The 23355-nt window shown below is 43.6% G+C and overlaps 1 protein-coding gene across 4 annotated transcripts in view; it reads left to right on the forward strand.

Annotated features, from left to right (window-relative positions):
- Window positions 1–19740, forward strand: part of KPNA6 (karyopherin subunit alpha 6) — a 38847-nt gene extending 19107 nt beyond the window's left edge. For 3 of the 4 annotated variants that reach the window (XM_008157018.3, XM_028133279.2, XM_008157015.3), the window contains exons 2-14: window positions 3366–3499; window positions 5128–5220; window positions 5626–5725; window positions 6601–6695; window positions 7414–7545; window positions 10533–10621; window positions 11295–11394; window positions 11940–12103; window positions 12274–12352; window positions 14118–14243; window positions 14545–14672; window positions 18047–18225; window positions 19023–19740. In XM_008157018.3, the coding sequence (XP_008155240.1) occupies window positions 3366–3499; window positions 5128–5220; window positions 5626–5725; window positions 6601–6695; window positions 7414–7545; window positions 10533–10621; window positions 11295–11394; window positions 11940–12103; window positions 12274–12352; window positions 14118–14243; window positions 14545–14672; window positions 18047–18225; window positions 19023–19210 (1607 nt within the window). In that variant the 3' untranslated portion in view covers window positions 19211–19740. The remainder of the gene's footprint in view (window positions 1–3365; window positions 3500–5127; window positions 5221–5625; window positions 5726–6600; window positions 6696–7413; window positions 7546–10532; window positions 10622–11294; window positions 11395–11939; window positions 12104–12273; window positions 12353–14117; window positions 14244–14544; window positions 14673–18046; window positions 18226–19022) is intronic. The other variant, XM_054720393.1, reaches the window with a different exon arrangement.
- The last annotated feature ends 3615 nt before the right edge of the window (window positions 19741–23355 follow it).

The following is a 23355-nucleotide window of genomic DNA, read 5'->3' on the forward strand; positions in this document are numbered from 1 at the left end:
TTACCTCCCACCCACCTACCCTCCCCAGCCTTCACTCTGAGATTCCGCACTGTGTACCATGCTTCCAAGTCTCTGGATCCACTCTGTTCATCAGTTTATTTTGTTTAATAGATTCCACATGAGTGAGATCATGTGATGCTTGTCTTTCTCTGACTGACTTATTTCACTTAGCATGATACTCTCCAGGTCCCTCTATGCCAGTGGTTCTCAACCTTTCTAATGCCGCGACCCTTTAATATAGTTCCTCATGTTGTGGTGACCCCCAACCATAAAATTATTTTTGTTGCTACTTCATAACTGTAATTTTGCTACTGTTATGAATCGTAATGTAAATATCTGTGTTTTCTTAGGCAACCCTGCTAGCGGTTCTCAACCTGTGGGTCGCGACCCACAGATTGAGAACCGCTGCTGTAGAGCCTAAGACCATCTGAAAACACAGATATTTACATTACGATTCATTAACAGTAGCAAAATTACAGTGATGAAGTAGCAACAAAAATAATTTTATGGTTGGGGGTCACCACACCATGAGGAACTGTATTAAAGGGTCGCGGCGTTAGAAAGGTTGAGAACACTGTTCTCTGCTGTCTCCAAGGGTAAGAGATTCTTCTTTTTTACTGCTGCATACTATTCCAGGGTGTAAATGTACCACAGTTTTTTTTATCCACTCCTACTGATGGGCACTTGGGCTGTTTCCATATCTTAGCTATTATAAATTATGCTGCTATGAACATAAGGGTGTATATATTCTTTCCGATTGGTGTTTTGAGTTTCTTAGGATATATTCCTAGAAGTGGGATCACTGGGTCAAATGGCAGTTCCATATTTAATTTTTTTTTTTTTTTTGAGGAAACTCCATACTGTTTTCCATAATAGCTGCACCAGTCTGTATTCCCACCAGCAGTGTACTAGGGTTCCCTTTTCTCCACATCCTCACCACCACTTGTCATTTGTTGATTTGTTGATGATAGCCATTCTGACAGGTGTGAGATGATACCTCAATGTCATTTTAATTTGCATCTTTCTGATGATCAGTGACGTTGAGCAATTTTTCATATGTCTCTTAGCCCTCTGTATATTCACTCTGGAGAAGGGTCTATTTAGGTCCTTTGCCCATTTTTTAATTGGACTTTTAATCTTCCTTTTGTAAAGTTGTATGAGTTCCTTATATATTTTGGATATTAACCCTTTATCAGATATATCATTGCCAAATATATTCTCCCATACATTGGGCTCCCTTTTTGTTTTTTTGATGGTTTCTTTTGCTGTACAGAAGCTTTTTATTTTGGTGTAGTCCCATTTGTTTATTTTCTCCTTAGTTTCTTTTACCCTTAAAACTAGACTTTTTTTAAAATATTTTTTATTGATTTCAGAGAGGAAGGGAGAGGAAGAGAGAGATAGAAACATCATTGATGGGATGCCTTCTGCACGTTGGACCGAGGCCGCAGCCCAGGCATATGCCCTTGACCAGAATTGAACCTGGGACCCTTTGGTCTGCAGGCCGACGCTCTATCCACTGAGCCAAACCAGCTAGGGCTAAACTAGACGTTTTTAAATCAACACTGTTTTTACTTGAAAGAATGACTGACAAAAAAACTCATTATTCACACTTAGGTATTGGGCAGACATTTTCTTAAAATGCAAAGAAGTACGTCAGGCTCCAGCCAGTTTGGCTCAGTGGATAGAGATTTGGCCTGTGTACTGAAGGATCCTGAGTTCGATTCTGGTCAAGGGCACATACCTTGGTTGCAGACTACTTCCTGGCCTGGGCCCTGGTTGGGGTGTGTACAAGAGGCAACCAATTGATGTGTTTCTCTCCACATAGATATTTCTCTCAGTCTTTCCCTCTCCCATTCTCTCTAAAAATCAGTGGAAAAATATCCTCAGGTGAGGATTTAAAAAGAAAAAAAAAGAAGTCAGTATTTGTTGCCAATGATAAAATTTTAGCTTTCAAGCAAAAAAATAATTTGAGAAAACTTGTACCTACCACCTAAGCTTAACAACTTTCCAAGAGGTTTGTAATAGAATAAAATGGGGGGTGGGGGAAGTCGGGCGTGGAAGACCAGCATAAAAATGGTTACATTATGATATATTTATGCAGTGAAATAATGTAACAAGAAAAATGAATGAAATACGGCTCCATAAAAAAGGTGAGCCCTGGCCCTGGCTGGTTTGGCTCAGTGGATAGAGCGTTGGCCTGTGGACTGAAGGGTCTCCAGGTTTCATTCCAGCCAAGGGCACATGCCTGGGTTGCGGGATCGATCCCCAGTAGGGGGCATGCAGGAGGCAGCCAATCGATTCTCTCTCATCATTGATGTTTCTATCTCTCCTTCTCCCTTCCTCTCTAAAATCAATAAAATATATTTAAAAAAAAAAAAAAAAAAGAGTGATCCCTGGCCTGTGTGACTCAGTTGGTTGGAGTGTTGTCCTGTGCAACCTCGGCATATCGGGATGACTGTAACCAACTGAGCTACCCAGCCAGTGCCCAGACATATTAATAATATTCTAGTTCTTAGATTGGTGGTGGGTTTACAGATTCTCATTGTATTATTTTGTTTGGTAACAACATTGTTTCTTTTTGTATGTATCAAATATTACAGATTAATTTTAAAATTGGGTCCTTTTTAAACAATACATGGTATTCCATTGAATTTGTGTATACTATAATTATTTCATCTGGCTAGGTTAAATATATTTGAGTTTATTGGGCAAGTCATATAACTGTTTCTCATCATGGAGGTGATCATAGCTTATGAGCATTTACCATATTATGTTCTAAGTACTTCACATGTATTAACCTATTTTTCTCTCTCTTTTTTTTATTTGATTTGAACATTGATTTTTTTGTTCTGTTTATTTATGAATTCATTGGTTGATTCTTGTATGTACCCTGACTGAGGATCAAACCCACAACCTTGGCATATTGGGCTGACACTCTAACCAACTGAACTGCCTGGCAAGGGCACTTTTCTAACAACTCTATGAAGTAGGAACTATTATGTCCCTGTTTTAAAGATAAGATCCTACAGCATAGAGGCTAAAGCAACTTATTGAAGGTTTGCACAGTTAAAAAGCAAAGAGCCGGAATTTGAACCCTCACAAAATGCCTCCAGGGCCTACACATTCAACTATTACGTTTATATTAATTGCTATAATTACACTTAATTTAACCAGCTTATTATGATTAAAGGAAACTGTGTTGGTGGTGGTAGAGGTGTCAAGTGTGCTTAATGAGATTATTGTGCTTCCTTGAGAAAGTGTGGTTTTCCTGAGTAAGGGCGGGTGGGTAGAGACAGGAGCCCAGGGAAAAGGAAATGTCTTCTTAAGAGCCTTTGCCAATGTGTTTGTATCTTCTCTTCTTCTAGAGACCATGGCAAGCCCAGGGAAAGACAATTATCGGATGAAGAGCTATAAGAACAATGCCCTAAACCCTGAGGAAATGAGGCGGAGAAGAGAGGAAGAGGGCATTCAGCTTCGGAAGCAGAAGCGGGAGCAACAAGTGAGTAACCCAAGTATTCTTTATTTTTCAAATTTATTCTTTTATGTGTGTTGAGAGAGAAACATCAATTTGTTCCACTTATATTTTTTTATTTCAGAGAGGAGGGGAGAGGGAGATAGAAATATCAATGATGAGAGACCGTCATTGATTGGCTACTTCCTGTGCGCCCCACACTGGGGATCAAGCCTGGAACCTGGGCATATGCCCTGACTGGGATATGAACCATGACCTCCTGGTTCATAGGTCAACACTCATCCACTGAGCCATGCTGGCCGGGCTCCCCAAGGATATTTTTCATTGATTTTTTTTTTTTTTAAGAGAGAGATTAGAGCCCTAGCTGGTTTGGCTCAGTGGAAGAGCGTCGGCCTGCGGACCAAAGAGGCCCATGTTCGATTCTGGTCAAGGGCACATGCCTGGATTGTGGGCTCGATCCCCAGTAGGGGACATGCAGGAGGCAGCTGATCAATGATTCTCTCTCATCATTGATGTTTCTATATCTCCCTCTCCCTTCCTCTCTGAAATCAATAAAAATATATTATAAAAAAAAAAGAGAGAGAGAGAGAGAGAGATTAGAAGGGAGGGACAGGAAAGAGAGAAAGAGAGAAAGATCTATGTGAGAGAGACACATCACTTGGTTGCCTCCTGCACACGCCCCAACTGGGGCCAGGGATAGAACCTGCAACACAGGTACATGCCCTTAATCATGATTGATGGGTGACCCTTTGGTACTCTAACCACTGGACTACACCTACCAGGACCATTGGTTGATTCTTATGTGCCATGTCTGGGGATCAAACCCACAACCTTGGCATATTGGGACAACACTCTTACCAGTTGAGCCATCTGGCCAGGGCCCAGAGTATTCTTAAACATATTGTTCAGAGAAAAGATCCAGCTGCCATGATTGGCCTCCACCTTGCACTCTCACCCTCCCTTTAGGAAAGTAGCTAAGCTGCCATGTTTGATAGTTTCCTTTGTTGTAAAGAAATGTTGGAAGCTTTGAGAAAGAGAAAAATCAATTTCTTATTCTTTTTTCATAATTTAGAATAACTTAGCAGCATCATTTCTGTCTTCAATATAACATTTTGGTTCTAGCCCCTTATTTAGTGCCTTCTCTCTTCTTACCCTAAAGTCAGTGTTAGGCTTGGCCTTCAAGCCTACCTCTAAGCCTGACCTTTAAGAGGTTCATCCGCTATTCTGGGCTGCCTTATTTCTCTTTCCTGTGTCCATTCTTTGTAAGTCTCCTTAGGACTAAGAGTATATTAATACCTCATCATTTATGCTCTTTCACACACCCACTAAATTGGTGCCTTGCCCAAACCTAACCTGCTTTTGCCTACCCTCTTGCTTTTACCATTATTCCTTCAAAGCCTTTGTACTCTTCACCTTTTATACAAAGGACATTAGAATCTTTAAAGATTTTTTTGCTAATAAAAATGAAAATAGATAAAATAGAAAGTAAAGCTCTTGAATATCTTTCTGTGTCAGTATGTTAAACTTGGCATTTTCTCAACTATGCTAGCATTTCCTTGACAGTTTTGCCATAATTTAACATTAGGTTATTCTTTGTTGATGTTGTTTTTGTTTCAGTGAATAGTCTTATCATCATCTCTTCTCTTCACTTGCAGCTATTTAAACGGAGAAATGTGGAGATGATTAATGAAGAAGCTGCCATGTTTGATAGTCTCCTCATGGACTCCTACGTGAGCTCTACCACTGGGGTAAGGCCCTTGCTTCAGGCAGGCCTGGGAAGTACCTGCTTCTACAGAACAGAAATTGGGCAGTTCACATCATCTAGTAGTTTTGCTCACAACCATGCAAAGCTCTTCCTTCCACGGGCCCTTTTGTAGTTGGTCAGCTTTAAGAGACAACAAGGATTTATCTCTGATAGAGACACCTTAGGAAACACAAAGGAAGCCATCAGTTGCCTCAAAAGTTAGGAATTATTTTTCAAATGTCCTGACTTGAAGCAGCCATGGATTAAACCCGCGCATTCTCCTGAGTCTGTCTGTTATGCTGTCCTCTTGCCCTCAACTCTTTACAAAGTAGGATGCCACACAGGATTATGTGCTCATGTCTGACTCTAGTGTTGGTTTGCAAAGCCTTGAACCTGTTTTATATTCTAGGAGAGTGTGATCACAAGAGAGATGGTAGAGATGCTCTTTTCTGATGACTCTGACCTGCAGTTAGCAACCACACAGAAATTCCGGAAACTGCTCTCTAAAGGTACAAAGCTTGGCCCTCCCCCAAAGAGACCACCTACATGATTTAGTGTCTTGTTTCTTCTCACTGACTTCATCAACCTACCCACCTTCACTCATTCTGCTTTGGTGTTTAGATAATCCAGGCACATTTTTACCTTTGTGCTGGCTATTCCTTCTACCTGATACCCTCTACTTGACATATCTGTGTGACAACTCCCTCACTTCTGTGAATCACATCCTACCTTCTCGATGAAGCCTACCCTGATATCCTATTTAAAATTATAGGCTATCTCCCAACCCTTGGCATTTTTAATCTTTTTACCTGGCCCAACCTATTCTTTTTTTCCTCGTTATATTTATTATCTTCTATCAATAGAATCTCTCTCCTCACTAGTATGTAAGCTCTATGAGAACAGAGACTTTTGGTTTTGTCCTCAGTATCTAGAACTGTGTCGGGCACATTGTTCATGCTCAGTAAAAATGTGATAGTAAAAATACTTCTTGTCTGAGTATATTAAGCAGCTCTCCCAAGAAAGGAATTCTGGTCTTAGAAGGAAAATGTGTAGATGAGGGTTGGTCATCCCTTGAGCTTTCTTCTCTTCTCTTCCTTCCTTCCTTACTTGCTTAGGTAAGTAAGGTTACATACTTGCTTAGGTTCAATAAGCCAAAGGTGAGTATACTTAAATTAGGATAGGCTTTACTCTTTAGCATCCCAGCTGCTTCATACAGTTCAGAGATGACCAACTGTTGTTAAAAAACCACCTCACCCAAAAGGAGTTTAAGCATGCTTATAAGGATGGTCAGGAGTACCTAGGAAGGATGATGAGTTGACCCCAGTGGATGCATCAGCCAAAGCCTATCCTGACTTTTCCTCTTCTTCCTTTCTCCCTCTTCCAGAGCCTAGCCCTCCAATAGATGAAGTTATCAACACACCAGGAGTGGTGGATCGGTTTGTGGAGTTTCTGAAGAGGAATGAGAATTGTACATTACAGGTGAGATCTGGGATGGAATGGTATCCGATGAAAGCCCTCCTTCAAAGAAATTGCAGTGGGATGTTTCTATAGACACGTCTCTCAGGAAATAGACAAGTAATGTGAGGAAACATTTAAGAGAAGCTATCTGTTGCTCAGAAGTCTTAGCCTCAAATAAGAGACCCCAGATCTCTTCTCTAAAATAATCTCAAAGAAAAGATACCAGAATATTTCGGATTGTTCATTTATAAATCAGAGGTTCTAGTTCGCTTCCACATTACCTGTGTGACCTGAGGCAAATTATTTAGCTTCTGGATTTTACTTCTCAGAAATGGTTGGTGAGTCAATCTGTTAGAACTTGCTAGAAACTTGGCTGAAAGGGACTTTGAGAGATCCAGCACACTTTAATCCTAGTTTCAGTATAAAGAAAGTGAAGCTTGGGAAATAAAAAAATGATTTGCTAAAGGACTAATTGGTGCGGTGGTAGTGCAGGTCAGGACCTGGACCACTGAGGCCCACTTCTGGCTTCCCATTCTGTTATGTCACTGCCAATACCTCTTCCTACCATTTAAAGGGGGAGTGGAAAAGGCCTGTGTTTTTATTTATTTATTTATTTATTTATTTATTTATTTTTTATTTATTTTAGTCAGGAACAAGAGGCTTACTGCCTGAGCAAGCTGGTAGGCATGGCTGCCCTGTCTGGAATGACTTCTCAATAATGGTTTAATCTCACTTTCAGTTTGAAGCTGCCTGGGCTCTAACGAACATTGCCTCTGGAACCTCTCAGCAGACCAAAATTGTCATTGAAGCAGGGGCTGTCCCCATTTTTATAGAGCTGCTTAACTCGGACTTTGAGGATGTACAGGAACAGGTAATGCTCAGATTTGGCTTAATTCTTTTTTAAAAAAAGATATTTTTAATTGATTTTTTTTTTTTTAGAGAAGGGAAGTGGGGGGGGTGGGAACGGGCAGCAGAAACATTTATGTGAAAGCAAAACATCAATCAGCTGCCCCTTGCTGCCCCCTACCAGGGATTGAGTCAGAAACCCCAGTGGAAATCGAGCTGGCAACCTTTTGGTGCCCTGGACAATGCCCAACAGAGCAACCCACCAGCCAAGGCTGGCTTAATTCTTGATAGTACCTGTGGTATAATACAAAATATATTTGGTCTTTGCCTCCAGTTCTGGCAAAAAGCTCCTAAAATCCTTCACATTTTTTAAGTGATAGTAGTGTCTTTTGTTATTTATAACTAGAGGCCGGCGCACGCATTCGTGCATGGGTGGGGTCCCTCCCCACCACTCAGGGCCAGCTGGCCAGCCGGGGACAGGGACTGCAGGAGGTTGGCTGTGGGAGTGCACTGACCACTAGGGGGCAGCTCCTGTGTTGAGCATATGCCCCCTGGTGGTCAGTGCGTGTCATAGTGACCAGTCATAATGGTTGCTTAGGCTTTTATATACATAGACTAGAGGCCCGGTGCACGAATGGGGGTTTGTCCCTCAGCCCAGACTGCACCCTCTCCAATCTGCGATCCCTCACACAATCCAAGACTGCTGGCTCCTAACTGCTCACCTGCCTGCCTTCCTAATTGCCCCTAACCGCTTCTGCCTGCCAAGCCTGATCACCCCCTAATTACTCCCCTGCCAGCCTGACTGATGCTTAACTGTTCCCCGGCCAGCCTGATTGCCCCTAACTGCCCTCCCCTGCAGGCCTGATCATCCCTAACTTCCCTCCCCTGCAGGCCTGGTCCTCCCCAACTGCCCTCCCCTGCAGGCCTGGTCCCCCCCAACTGCCCTCCCCTGCAGGCCTGGTCCCCCCCCCCAACTGCCCTCCCCTGCAGGCCTGGTCCCCCCAATTGCTCTCCCCTGCAGGCCTGGGTCCCCCCCAACTTCCCTCCTCTGCCAGCCTGGTCACCCCTAACTGCCCTCCCCTGCAGGCTTGATTGCCCCCAACTGCCCTCCCTTGCAGGCCTGGTCCCTCCAAACTGCCCTCCCCTGCTGGCCATTTTGTGTCCACATGGGGGCAGCCATCTTGTGTGTTGGAGTAAGGGTCAATTTGCATATTACTCTTTTATTAGATAGGATAGAGGCCTGGTGCACGGTGGGGGCCAGTTGGTTTGCCCTGAAGAGTGTCCCGGATCAGGGTGGGGGTTCCCTTGGGGTGTGGGGCGACCTGGGCGAGGGGCCTGTGGTGGTTTGCAGGCCGGCCACGCCCCCCGGTGACCCAAGCAGAGGCTCTGGTATCTGGGATTTATTTATCTTCTATAATTGAAACTGTAGCCTTGAGCGGAGGCCAGGGCTGGCCAGGAAGCTTGGCTTCCTCCATCGCCAGGGAAACCCAAGCCTCCTGCTCTCTTCATGGCTGTAACCATCTTGGTTGGGTTAATTTGCATACTCGCTCCTGATTGGCTTGTGGGTGTAGCGGAGGTGCAGTCAATTTGCATGTTTCTCTTTTATTAGTGTAGATAAGCCCTTTTGGAACATACCTGAGTCTATGCTAATGAGATGGTTCAGGATGTGGCTCCTTAATCTCAGGATTGGGAGGGAGGGGTGGCTGGTCATCAGAATGACCAAACATAGGATTAGAGGGTGGGAATTCTCAGCCCCAACTCCCAAAACCTTCCCCACCCATCCACCCCAACCTCCCCAGGAAGGTTAGGAGAGCTAGAGATTGGGTTATAAAAACTCTTGAACAGTGATTATTTAGAGAGCTCCCAGATTGGTGAACACATCAATATGCTGGGAAGATGGGAAGCCTGGAGAGGGCATGGAAGCTCTGTGACACCCCCACTCCTCACCCCATACCTTGCCCTATACATCTCTCATTTAGCTCTTCCTGAGTTGTAGCCATTATAATAAACTGGTAAATGTAACTAAAGTGTTTCCCTGAGTTCTGTAAACCTTTAGTGAATTATTGAACCTGAGAAGAGGATTATGGGAACTCTCAAATTTATAGCCAGTGGGTGGTGCCTAGTGTCTAAAGTGGAGGCAGTGTTGTGGACTGAGCTTTAACCTGTAGGGTTTGCGCTAACTCCAAGAGTTAGTGTTAGAATTTAGTTGACTTGTTGGGCACTTGGTGTCAGATAATTAGTTGTTGGTGTGGAAAAACTCCACCTATTTGACATCAGAGGTGGTAGTGGAGAAAAGATACCCCTGTACCCATTTCTCAGTAGCTACAGATCATAGAGATAAAGACACAACTTCCATTTCTTCCACTGGATATTTCCTGGTTGGCTAGAAGTAGAGAGTGGTACTGGGATTTTTTCCCCCCTCCATTAACAGTAAGAATGTGAGAATACAAGAGTGCACCTTTTCAATCACTTTCGCCTTTTGTAGGGGGTGGGGCTAGAAAGGTCTTGGTTAGGCTTCTCTGGCTGCAATACAGAGGTCAGCCTGTCTTTGCCACTAAGCCAGGAACTCTCAGAATAAAGGCCCTCATAGAGCAAGTGCTCATAAAAGACACCAAAAGGGCCCTGGCTGGGTTGGAGCATCATCCAATATGCCAAAAGGTTGTGGGTTTGATTCCTAGTAGGGGCACATACTTGGGTTTCGGGTTCAATCCCAGGTAGGGTGTGTAGGGGAGGCAACCAGTCAATATTTCTCTCTCATATCGATGTTTCTTCCCCTCTAAAAAAAAATTTTTTTAATCAATTAAAAATATATCCTTGTGTGAGTATGAAACAAACAAACAAAACTACATTAAAAAAAGAGTCAACAGAGATGGCACCTGAGCTTATTTAGTGTGTCTTGGGCCTTGATATGGTTTTCATCTGATTATTGGTGGGTATACTATGGTTGTAAGTATAAAGTACGCAAAGAAACCACTAGGCTCTGTGGATGACCGTTTCATCACCCCTTTTCAGGCAGTCTGGGCACTGGGAAACATAGCTGGAGACAGCTCCGTCTGCCGAGATTACGTCTTGAACTGTTCCATCCTTAATCCTTTGTTAACGTGAGTAATTACTGATCACCTGCACCTGAGACATCTGTAGGGCAGCCATATGGTAGTTCTTTTGGGGGAACTTACCTCAAGATGGTAAGTAAATATAAAAAGTACATTTTGATTGCCAAAGTAAAAAGTATCATTAAGAGCATGAAGATTGTGTTGCTGGTCTGCACCAAGGCGGATCTTGCGCTTCCACACTTCATGGCACCGTGAAATCTTATGTTGGTCATACCTGCCTCATTTTTGAGCCAGGAAGAGAAGCAGGATTAGCTCATCTTGGAAAATCCAGCCTTCTCTGCAGAATACATTGATTTGCTATGGGTTTATGCATCGAGTCATTGGAAAGCTCTGTTGTAAACCTCAGGTCAGAGTCCCCATGAAAGGTCATCTGGATCCTTTCCCCATCCCTCACGCTAACCCTTAAAGTAGAGCTACATTACATTTAAACCAAATAAATGGATGAACTGTTCTTCAGAGATCACAATCTCATATCATAATCCTCTGAGCATGCAGGTTGGCCTCCCAGCACAAACAGGCTATTACCTTAGGTCTATGGGTAAGAAGAAACCGTGGCTGCTAGAGTCTTAGGGATCTGATTGATTTGCTCTTGGGGTCCATTGGCAACAACCCTATGCCAAGGACATCATTGCTCAGGATCTGGCTTTTCTTTTTCTTTCAGGCTCCTTACAAAATCCACACGATTGACAATGACACGGAATGCAGTCTGGGCCCTGTCAAACCTCTGCCGAGGGAAGAACCCACCTCCAGAGTTTGCAATGGTGAGAGAGTGTCTTACTGGTTCCTGAGGGATAGTAGGTTCCTTCAAGTGGATGAATTTTTTTTAAAATATATTTTATTGATTTTATACAGAGAGGAAGGGAGAGGGATAGAGAGCCAGAAACATCGATGAGAGAGAAACATTGACTAGCTGCTTCCTGCACACCTCCTACTGGGGATGTGCCCGCAACCAGGGTACATGCCCTTGACTGGAATCGAACCTGGGACCCATCAGTCCACAGGCCGACGCTCTATCCACTGAGCCAAACCAGTTAGGGCAAGTGGATGAATTTTTATGTGGGAGTTTTCAAGTCTTTGGAGAACTCCTGTGAGTCTCTCAATCCATGGGAGACTGAAAAAGGCTATTGTCAATGAAATAGGTAATCTTGTGTGCATGGATGAGAAAGTGAAAAGCTAGGCCTGATGGCTTAATGTTGTAGGGATGTCCAGGGCACAGCAGTACATAGAGGCGGGGACAGCGGTGTTGGTAGTAGTAGAGCTGTTGTAACTATCCCCCTGTGTGTCCCTCTCACTCTGCTTCCAACAGGTCTCCCCTTGTTTGCCTGTGCTGTCTCGCCTACTCTTCAGCAGTGACTCAGATTTGCTGGCAGATGCTTGCTGGGCCCTTTCTTATTTGTCTGATGGCCCCAATGAGAAGATCCAGGCAGTCATAGACTCTGGAGTCTGCAGGAGATTGGTAGAGCTTCTAATGTGAGTGGTCTCAGAAAGGGTACAGATTCCCTAACCTTTTCCAAGCTCAGACTAAAGAACTGCTGCCCTCTCCCAAGATCTGGAGCCATGAGAGTGCTGTCAGGCTTGGTGGTCAGCAGGGCTGAGTACTATGTACTGTCCTTCACTCACCAGTTCTCCCTCCTCTGCAGGCATAATGATTACAAAGTGGCTTCTCCTGCCTTGAGAGCTGTGGGTAACATCGTCACTGGGGATGATATCCAAACCCAGGTAAGGAAGAAGAGAGCTGCCTATGGACAAAGCTGATGGGAGGCAGCATAGACTAGGAGAGAAAGCATGGGCTTGGGTGAAAATTTCCAACTCTGCCACTTGCTATATGATCATGCGCAACTTGGTTGCCTTCATTTTTTTTCTATAAATGGGAAGCAAATTATCATTCATTCTGTGCTTTTGAAGGAACATTAAATTAACCTAACTCAGTACCTGGGACATTGTAAGCTAATTGTTAACAGTTTTTGAGTTCTGTTCCTTTCGAGATATTAAAAGCTATGAAACCTTACCCCTACTTCATAGACCTTAGGATCCTATATAGATAGGGACACTACCTCCTGTTAATCTAGACAAGGAGGGCACAGTAAACAGATTCTCTTCTGTTCAAAGGTTAGAGATCTGGGTATTCTTTGAGTCTTGAGTAGTGGGCATAATTCTGTGGGATTCTTGACAGTTTTTTATAGGTGATCAAACCCACACTCATTTTCTAGGCCATTCTTATGTGTGCGTGTGTAAGCAAATATTCATACATAAAATTTACTGGTGTCATTAAGTACATTCACATTGTTATTCAACCATCATCACCATCCATTTTCACAATCTATAATAATAAAAGCATAATATGCTAATTAGACCAGATGTCCTTCCAGATGAAGCCAGGGCTGCGAGGGAAGCTGGGGAAGCCCGGGTCCTGGGTCCCGGGTGCCTGCCGGCAGCTGGAGGGAAGCCCAGATCCCAGGTATCATTGGGAAGCTGGTGCCGGCAGCCAGGGGAAGGAAGTCCTACTCTTGCACGAATTTCATGCATCGGGCCTCTAGTTTTTTCATAATTTCAAACTGAAACTCTACCCATTAAATAATAACTCCCCGTTTCCTCCTCCCCCCAACCCCTGGTAACCACAATACTACTTTCTTCGTGAGTTTGACTACTCTAGGTACCTCATATAAGTGGAACCATATATATTTGTCCTTTTGTGTCACCTTATTTCACTTAGCATAATGTCTTTGAGGTTCATTCATATTATAGTATGTGTCAGACCTTCATTGTTTTTTATGTGTAAGTAATATTGAATTGTATGCATACACCACATTTTGTTTATGCATTTTATGCATCTGTTGATAGACACTTGGGTTGTTTTCACCTTTTGGCTATTGTGAGTAATACTGCATTGAACATTGGTGTTTAAGTTATCTGTTTGAGTCTCTGCTTTCAGTTCTTTTGGATATGTATCCAGAAGTGGAATTATTGAATCATATGATAAATTTATGTGTAATATTTTAAGGAACCACCATAGGGTTTTGCACAGTGGCCATACCAGTTTACATTCCCACCCTCAAGGTACCAGGTTCCAGTTTTATCCTATCCTTATCAACACTTGTATTTTCTGGGTTTTTTTTTATAGTAGTCATCCTAGTAAGTGTAAAGTGGTATCTCATTGTGGTTTTGATTTGCATTTCCTAATGATTAGTGATGTTTGACATCTTTTTATCTGCTTTTTGGCCATCTATATATCTTCTTTGGAGAAATGTCTATTTAAATCCTTTGCCCATTTTTAAAATTGGGTTGTTTGTTTCTTCGTTGTTGAATTGTAGAAATTCTTTATATATTCTTGATATTAATTCTTACCAGTTATATGTTTTGCATATATTTTTCTCCCGTTCTGTGATTTGCCTGTCCACTCTATTGATGATATCTTCTGATGCATAAAAGTTTTAAGTTTTGATTGAGTCCATTTTTTTTGTTGCCTATGCTTTTGGTGTTCTAGGTCATTCTCAACTGTTCAGCACTCCCTTGCCTCCTCCACTTGCTGAGCAGCCCCAAGGAGTCAATTCGGAAAGAAGCTTGCTGGACTATTTCAAATATCACTGCTGGCAACAGGGCTCAAATACAGGTAAAACAAGCAGGAGGGAAGTCAGGGGGTGGGTATGTCAGGTGGGAAGGCAGGGGGACATGAGAGGTTGTAGAATATTTGCTTTTAGAAGAATTTTGTTTCCTTTTAGAAATTAGGGTCAAAGATTCTGTGTAGTGGAAGCCAGATTCCCCTGTAGTCTCTCATCTATATAACAAGAACAAAGGAAGACTCCCAGGAAGGGAAGAGGTCTAAATCTTAGCGGATTTGTGGGCTGCATTTGATTTCTCTTCTTGAAGTGACTTACTTTCTCCTTCCCATCCCCACCCCAATCCTCTCTCAGGCTGTCATAGATACAAACATCTTCCCTGTGCTGATCGAAATTCTTCAGAAAGCAGAGTTCCGTACAAGGAAAGAGGCAGCCTGGGCTATCACCAATGCCACATCTGGAGGAACCCCTGAGCAGATCAGGTATCACGTTTTTCCCCCCTTGTCTGGAGTGATATGTATACTCTCCTTCTTAATATATATATTTTTAAAATATATTTTATTGATTTTTTTACAGAGAGGAAGGGAGAGGGATAGTTAGAAACATTGGTGGGAGAGAAACATCAATCAGCTGCCTCTTGCACACCTCCTATTGGGGATGTGCCCACAACCAAGGTACATACCCTTGACCGGAATCGAACCTGGGAACTTTTAGTCCGCAGGCCGATGCTCCATCCACTGAGCCAAAACAGTTAGGGCTTATTATATTTTTATTGATTTCAGAGAGGAAGGGAGAGAGAGATAGAAACATCAATGATGAGAGAGAGTCATTGATTGGCTGCCTCCTACATGCCCCATACTATGGATCAAGGCTGCAACCCAGGCATGTGCCCTGACCAGGAGTGGAACCAGTAACCTTTTGGTGCATGGGTCGATGCTCAAACACTGAACTGGCAAGGCAGCTTCAGTAGGTTCTAACTGATAAAATGTTAGAGTGGCACTGGAGTCTGGATTAGATACCTATAGATCATGTACCTCTTTTCTCTCCTGGAGAACAGAAATCTTTGATACAGACATCTGTCTCCTACCTCATTCTCCACACCAGAGACTATATGTAATTGTCAGTTATCCATGCAAATGAAGGAGAGCCATGATATCGTTCATTCACATCAGCTTTTTTAGGAAATCATTTTGGGGGGTAATACTTGGGAGAAACAAAGTTTTGTGTGTGTGTGTGTGTGTGTGTGTGTGTGTGTGTGTTTTGTTTTGTTTTTGTTTTTTAGTTTCCATTATCAATATGAGTAGGAATGGTGGGAATTAGGCAAGTGTCTTGCCCTTAGTAAGGGGGTATATATTCAGTACAGTCATTCACCACTTAATGACAAGAATATGTTATAAGATTAGGGGATTTTGCCATTGTGCAAAGATCACAGAGTGCACTTTCACGAACCTAGATGGTCTAGCCTACTCCATATCTAGGCTACAAGCCTATCTATATATATAAAAGGCTAACATGCAAAGTGTCCCCTTGGGAGTTCGACCAGGAGACCTTGAGTTCGATCACTCGCCATGACGTGTGCTGACCACCAGAGGGCGGTGCAGAATGAAGGAAGGCCCCAGCCAGCAGCCAGAAGGCCCTGATCGGCCCTGATCACTGACCAGGCCTAGGGACCCTACCCATGCACGAATTTCGTGCACCAGGCCTCTAGTACTACATATTATTATACTAAACAAAATGATGCAACATGGTAAACATGAGATGTGTGAAGCTGCTGCCAGCATAACAGTTATTGTTTGACAGCAAACTTTTTTATAACCAGAAGAGTACACTTTATTTATTTATTTTTATTGAATTTATTGTGGTGACATTGGTCAACATGAACATAGGTTTCAGGTGTGGGTTTCTATGTTATAAGGTCTGTTTATTGCAGCACCATGTGTCCACAATCCAAAGTCACATCTTACACTGTCACCGTATATTAGGATCCCTTTTTTCCTCCACCCTTGAAAAAGAGTACACTTATAACAATAAAAAGTATATATAGTAAACACATAAAGCAGCAACATATTCATTTATTATCATCAAGTATTATGTACTGTACATAATTGTGTATGTTTTAATTTTATACAGTGGCAGTGCAGTAGGTTTGTTTATACCAGCATCACCACAAATAAGTGACTAATGTGTTGTGCTATGACGTTATGATGGCTACGATGTCACTAGGTGATAAGAATTTTTATGCTCCATTGTAATTTTTATGGGACCATCATATAGTCTGTCATTGACCAAAATTTCGTTTTGCTGTGCATGACTGTATACATAAAGCTTTAGGAGTAAAGGGATAGCCATTAAGTTAATCTTTGAAGGATAAATACAGGGTTGTAAAGGCCTTTAGGATTGGAAAAACATAAGTACAAGAACCAGAAACTTGGAGACCTTTGCATGTTTGACTGGAATGTAGAGTACTTAGAAGGGAATGATGGGAAGCGGAGCTAGAAGAGAAGTGTAGGAGCCAATTGTAGAGGGTCTATATTGTCATGCCTGTAGAGCTTGTACTCTGCAAACTTTTAAGCAGAGAAATGATGTGTTCCGAGTGGTAATATTACAGCAAGGAGATAGTAGAGATGAGGAGAAAGAATCATGGTAGCCTTTCACATGGCAATGAACTAGACCAGCGATTTTCAACTGGTGTGCCACAATAATTTTTAAAACATGCGGTACTATGCCCGGCCGTGTGATTCAGTGGTTAAACGTCGACCAATAAACCCAGAGGTCACAGTTTGATTCCTCATCAGGGCACATGCCTGGATTGCGGGCTCGATCTCCAGTGTGGGGTGTGATCAATGATTCTCTCTCATTATTGATGTTTCTCTCTCTCTCTCTCTCTCTCTCTCTCTCTCTCTCTCTCGCTCCCCTTTCTCTCTCAAAATCAATTTAAAATCTTTTTTAAAGTGTTAAAAAAAAAAACAAAACACATGAAGTACCTGACTATTTAGTCAAGGGCACTGACCTCTTTTTCCCTTAGATTGTCAAATAAAATTGACAACAGCCAATACAACAATAGCTGTCTGGTGTGGATGAATCAAAATTATGCCTTTTATTTTTTCAGTTAGGCAAAAATTATATTTTTGGTGTACCACAGAATTTTAGTAATTAATTCATGTGTGGGAAAGGTTGAAAATCGCTGAACTAGACCATTAGCATTGGGAAGGTAGATTGAGATAAAGGATGGGTGGTTATAAAGACTCAGTAAGGCCCTGGCTGGTTTGGCTTAGTGGATAGAGCGTTGGCCTGCGGACTCGGGGGTCCCAGGTTCGATTCCGGTCAAGGGCATGTACCTTGGTTGTGGGCACATCCCCAGTGGGGCGTGTGCAGGAGGCAGCTGATGGATGTTTCTCTCTCATTGATGTTTCTAGCTCTCTCTCCCTCTCCCTTCCTCTCTGTAAAAAAACCAATTATTTATATATATATATATATATATATATATATATATATATATATATTTAAAAAGGCTCAGTAAGAATGGATTGCTTAGCATGTTGACATGCACGAAGGAGACCCATAGGCATCATAGTACCTCCCTTGCCCTGCATTAATTTTTTTTTTTTTTTTTTTAGCTAAAGTAAAGGTTTATTACAGAAAAGCTCCCTGCTGCAGGGAGAGGACCCGAGCGGATTGCCAGGGCAGTTCCTTTTTCTAAGAGTTAATATATGACCCGCTAACTTCCCATTGGTTGGTTAGAAAAATTCGGCCCTAGCAACATCCTTATATTTTAAACTTCAAGGTTCCCACTCATTTCTCCCCTCCCTCCTGGCCCTGCATTAATTTTAGAACTTGCCTGGTCTCTGGTCCTCAGGTACCTGGTATCACTGGGTTGCATCAAACCCCTTTGTGACTTGCTGACTGTAATGGATTCAAAGATTGTTCAAGTGGCCCTCAATGGACTGGAGAATATCCTTCGGCTTGGAGAGCAAGAGAGCAAGCGCAGTGGCTCAGGAGTAAATCCCTACTGTGGCCTCATCGAAGAAGCCTATGGTATGTGTGCTTTCCCAACATTATCTCTGACTTAAGTAGAGAGGTTATAGTTCAGAGTCTCGTGATTGTAGGCCTCCAAAGTAGTACACATATGTGAGGGTGTATGTTTTAGAGTCATCATTGAATGCAAGGTTCTATCCCATCAGTTCCTTCTTCCTCTCAGGGGCAGTAGCTCTACCCAGATGGGCTCTACCCAGCAAGTAAGTATGATACAGATGCAAAAAGAAAGCTCCAGAACCAGGCACTGGAAGGCATATTTTTAGCTGAGCTTATAGCAAGTTCAAGAGTACAAGATGGACTCATCTCAGAGATTCAGAGAAGTAATTAAAAGCAGAATCAGGCCCTAGCTGGTTTGGCTCAGTAGAAGAGCATCGGCCTGCGGACCAAAGAGGCCCAGGTTCGATTCTGGTCAAGGGCACATGCCTGGATTGTGGGCTCGATCCCCAGTAGGGGATGTGCAGGAGGCAGCTGATCAATGATTCTCTCTCATCATTGATGTTTCTATATCTCCCTCTCCCTTCCTCTCTGAAATCAATAAAAATATATTTTAAAAAATAATAATTTAAAAAATAAAAGCAGAATCAGGACTAGAACCTCTGATTTATAACTGACATATGGTATTTTTCCTTTGGAATTATGTAGTTTGGGAGGGAAATCTTGGCTTTCCTCTTTCAGGTCAAAAAAATAAAGATTCGATCATATTACTTGTATTTATAAACAGCAACATACCTCAGGGAAGGAAAAATAGAAAAGCACTTATGAAAGCTGACTCTCCCTCCTTCCTTGTACCACCATAGGCTTGGATAAAATTGAGTTTCTCCAGAGCCACGAGAACCAGGACATCTACCAGAAGGCCTTCGACCTCATTGAGCACTACTTCGGTGTAGAAGATGATGATAGCAGCCTGGCTCCCCAAGTGGATGAAACGCAACAGCAGTTCATCTTCCAACAGCCTGAGGCCCCCATGGAGGGCTTCCAGCTATAATGTCTGCCTCCGGGGAGGGGATGGGATGGGAAGCACCACCTGCCAGCGGAAAAGCAGCCCTCCGGTGGACGGGAAGCCAGCCCCCCCACCGGCCACCACACACCTCTGCTGCCCTGGAAACTGTGCTCCGGACCTGCCCCACCCCTTCCCTTTGAGGGGCACCCTCTGGACAGACAGAACCATCCGAGGCTCACATTTGGGTTTTGTGACAAGAAGGGGACGTGTTGGGTTTTTCTTCCTTACACTCTATTTTGGCTGCACATATGTCTTTAACCCAGGAGCCCAGGGTAGACAAAGGAGGACTGAGGTAATCAATTTTGCACCTTTTTTATGTTTATTTTTTCTTTAGTAGTGACTTCCTTCCCTTTTATCTTCCTTTATTCTTCCCAGTTCTCTGCCCTGATTTGTGTAACTCTTATCTTGGGTACTTGAGCAGATGGAATATTCCAGAAGTCGGGGGTGGGAGGGGAGGAGAGAAATCCCAAAAAAGTATTCTTGCTCTGACAGAATATTAATCTTGTATGCTTGGATTGAGTTATTTAATTTTTTTCTTTTGCACATTTTTCTTGTATTAAGGTTGCTCTTTCCAAGAACCATGAGTTCCTGGTTTTAGGAATCCCAGCTGCCAGCATTGTCTGGGACTAGAGGCTGAGGGGGAGGTCGCCATAAGACAAGGCCCTTCCCCCCTCTCTCTAATCTCTGCCCAGACCTCTTTAGTTTGGGAGATCCCCCTCACTCTCCTGGGTACCTACACCAGTGGGAGTGGAGGGGAGGAGCACAGGCCTTTCAGACGGGGCTTCCCATGTGTCGCTACTGATCCCATGTTTCCTACCCACCTTCCAATGGTGCGACCCAACTTCATTTGTTTACTTGAAAATTCCCCTCGGAGTTGAATGAACCTCTGAGGTAGCTGTATTTTCTCCTAAGCATGAGACAGGGGGCTGTGATCCTTCCTTTCTCCTGAGGAGAAAGTCCTTGCTCTGGTGACCCATAAGTTGCAGAGGAGGTTGGAGTGAGAGTGTCATGTATTGGGATAGCCAGGAATCCCTGCCTTTGGCCTTTCTTCCTCTTCCATAGTTGGATCATGTATATTTTATTTCCAAAGGAGAGAATGTCAAAAAGTTCTGTATTTTTTTATATTCTATATATTAGGTAGGTCAATCTTAATTGGTCTTGAGAGGAAGAACTGTAATTTCTGTTAGAAGGGTACTGTGAGGAAGACCAAAAAGAAATGTGGAAGCTTCCTCACTCAGGAGGCCTGAGCTTGGTCCTTTTCTTCTCTGCTTGGATTCTGGGCCACCACCAGGGACCAACCCTTAGCTCTGGAACCTTTATGTAGCCTGTCAGCTTGGTCTGATTGTCCCAGTACCTGAAGGAAGCAAGGATGACCCCAGGGTGTGGGTGTGGTGAAGTATAACACTCTAATCTTTACTATGAGCATCCTGCTTACATCAGAAAACCCAGAAAGCATCCGCCTTCTTAGATTTGGCCTCAAAAGACCCTTGTTCACATAAGTTATCACTCATGGCTGACTCTCCAGTTATCACTAACTTAGCAGCCTCAGGACTTTTGTGAGAGTTATCGATATCTTCCCTGTTTGGGATCCTTGTACCTGGTTTGGGTTTTGCCCTTCCTTGTGACAATTATAACCCTAGTGTCTTTTTTTCTTTTCTCTTTGAATAAAGCTAGTGCAGTGCCACAATGGCTTGCCTATGCTTTGGTGGATTATAAATGAGAGCAAAGCCCAGTTGTTGGGGATGGGGTGGAGGAAGTTGTCGGGTAAGTAAATATAGAGCAACTTTGAGAAGGCACAGTCTGCACTGCCCCTGCTTTCCTGCCATGGTCAGTCAGTCAGTCAGAGGTGCCCAGCTCTAAGCTGTATTTTCCCTTCCCCAGAAACAGTGCCATTCTTGCTCCCATTCCTACACATCTCTGGCTCAGGTGAAGTCCATGCCCCTCTGCTTACAGGTCAAGGTTCAGGTGCTCACTGTCAGCCTTGAATTTGCCCTCATTCTAGTTTGAGATCCAACTCCACAGCCATTTTCTGAGGAAGGTGGTTTGAGGCTATCGCTTATCACTAAAAAGTGTGTCAGATGCTACTCTTCAGCTTAGGAATGATGACTCAACCCCAGTCTCTGGTGGGCAAGAGGCAGGACCTTCTCCAGCTGGCCTGCGGACTCCATTGCAAACTACAGTTCAAAGAAAAACTCACTCTCACCCCTGCCCCCCATCCTTGTCCAAAGGGGAAAGAAAGCACTTTAGTAGGATCTACTTTGTACATCTTAAGCAATAGTTAAGTCCCTGACATTGGGACCAAATTCTTACTGTGAGACATACACATCTTGCTTTTCCCAACTATTCCTCCAAAATCTACTTTCCCTTCAGATCTGGGCCCTGTACCAGATGGAAGACTTGGTCCTCTGGCTGCTGCTTAAAGCCAGTTTTCTTCAAAGGCTGACGTCTCCCAGGGCACAACATGAGGACAGATTTCTCATCGGATAAAAGTGGCCTCTAGGAGCTTTCCTTTGTTAGCGTCTTCCTCCGACCATGTTTTCCCATGATCTTCCTCTGACCCCTCTCAGTCAACAGGTGAAGTTCTTCCAGCCGCAGAGGCAGTGTTTCTTTTGTGTTTCTCCTCTCCTTTGGCCATCTTGGGAAGCAAAATAATATTTCTTTAACCCAGACTTGACAGCCACTCTTCATGGACAGCTCCCATCTGGACTCGCGACCCTGGCCTAGGTGAGGTCAAAGGCTTTCAGGTAGATTTCTGAATGGATATTGCAGGGATGGAGGGACTGCCAGGCTGCTATAGGGAGTAGCCTGGTAAGACATGTTTTGGAATCTTCATATGTTGGCACATGACTGGTATGTCCACTTTAAGATCTCTGGTGGGGATGGAGGTATCTAGGTGTGGATTAAGGGGATAAGGAGCCTTTTTCTTAGCTAAAGTATTCAAATACTGTTTTGAACAGTGCCAGCTATTCTTTATTGCCAGTCCCTCTTCATCTTCCAGCACTTGCAGGGCCTCTTGTCCTAGAAGCCTGCCCACATTTCTAAGGTCTCCCCAGTGACTACCTGGCCTTGATGTTGGCTGCACCTTGTGATAGAGCCACATGGGTTCCACCTCAGCTGGCCAGCCTGGTTACTTGGGTCATTGAGTACCAATGGCCCTTCCAAGGAGCAGGCGTTAATGACTTCCGCTTTCAGGAGCCCTTGGTGTTCCCCATTATCTAGAACCCTTAGGTCTACCTCCTTCTACTTATTCTCCTTGCTCTGGAAGCTACTTTCCAGAAGCCCAATTTTTTGGAGCTGAACTGCACAGATTAGAGCTGCTACTATAATTGGTCAAGGAAGAGCAAAAGAAAGCTCTCAGGCACAGACTTTTTCTCTCAAGCCAAACCAGCTTAAAAGGAAAAGCGGTGTACAGAATGGAATGGGTTTCCATTTTCGTGTCTGCCTGCCTTCCCCTACATCCTAGAGTTACTACTGCTTCTAGCATACTAGGAGGGAAGATGAATGCCTGGCAGTACTTCCCTCCTCATTCCACATACCCCTCTTTGAATGCCTCAGCTCAGATGTTGCGGCTACATCTCCTCTCCCGAGACTCACTCAGCTTGGTGTCCCATCATCTTGGGTATTCCTCTATAGATTTGTCTTGTGGGCTCAGATTCTGAATTCTCAGTTGAAGGCAGGAAGCCAGATTCTCCAGGTCCCTATGGGCCTGGCTGGGGACCTCAGGAATGTGTGTGACTGCCTGCCTCCCTGGCAGGCTGGGGAAGGGTGCAAGTCTCAATGCACTGAACCACAGGAAAATGCTCATAACCAGTTGCAACATCTTCCTACAAGTGAGTGTGAGACTGAGAAATTGCTCAGAGTCGGTTTCTTCCATAGCCGTTTTAGGATTCTAGACCAATCTTGTCCAGTATTTTTTCTGTGTCTTAACTTTTGGATTCTTTGTTAAACCAACAAGCTGAGATTTTGACCCTGTGGGGATTCATGTCGTAGCTGCTCTTTGGCCAAGGCCTTCATAAATGATTCAGTAATTCTTTTGTCTATCCTCCAGCCCCAGATTAAGACCATAGCAAGGGAAGAATTTGAGGTCAGCACCAACCAAGTCTGAATTAAAGCTGTTATATTTCCTTTGG

This window comes from Eptesicus fuscus, chromosome 9, assembly GCF_027574615.1.
Source record: "Eptesicus fuscus isolate TK198812 chromosome 9, DD_ASM_mEF_20220401, whole genome shotgun sequence".
In the NCBI taxonomy this organism is placed as follows: Eukaryota; Metazoa; Chordata; class Mammalia; order Chiroptera; family Vespertilionidae; genus Eptesicus; species Eptesicus fuscus.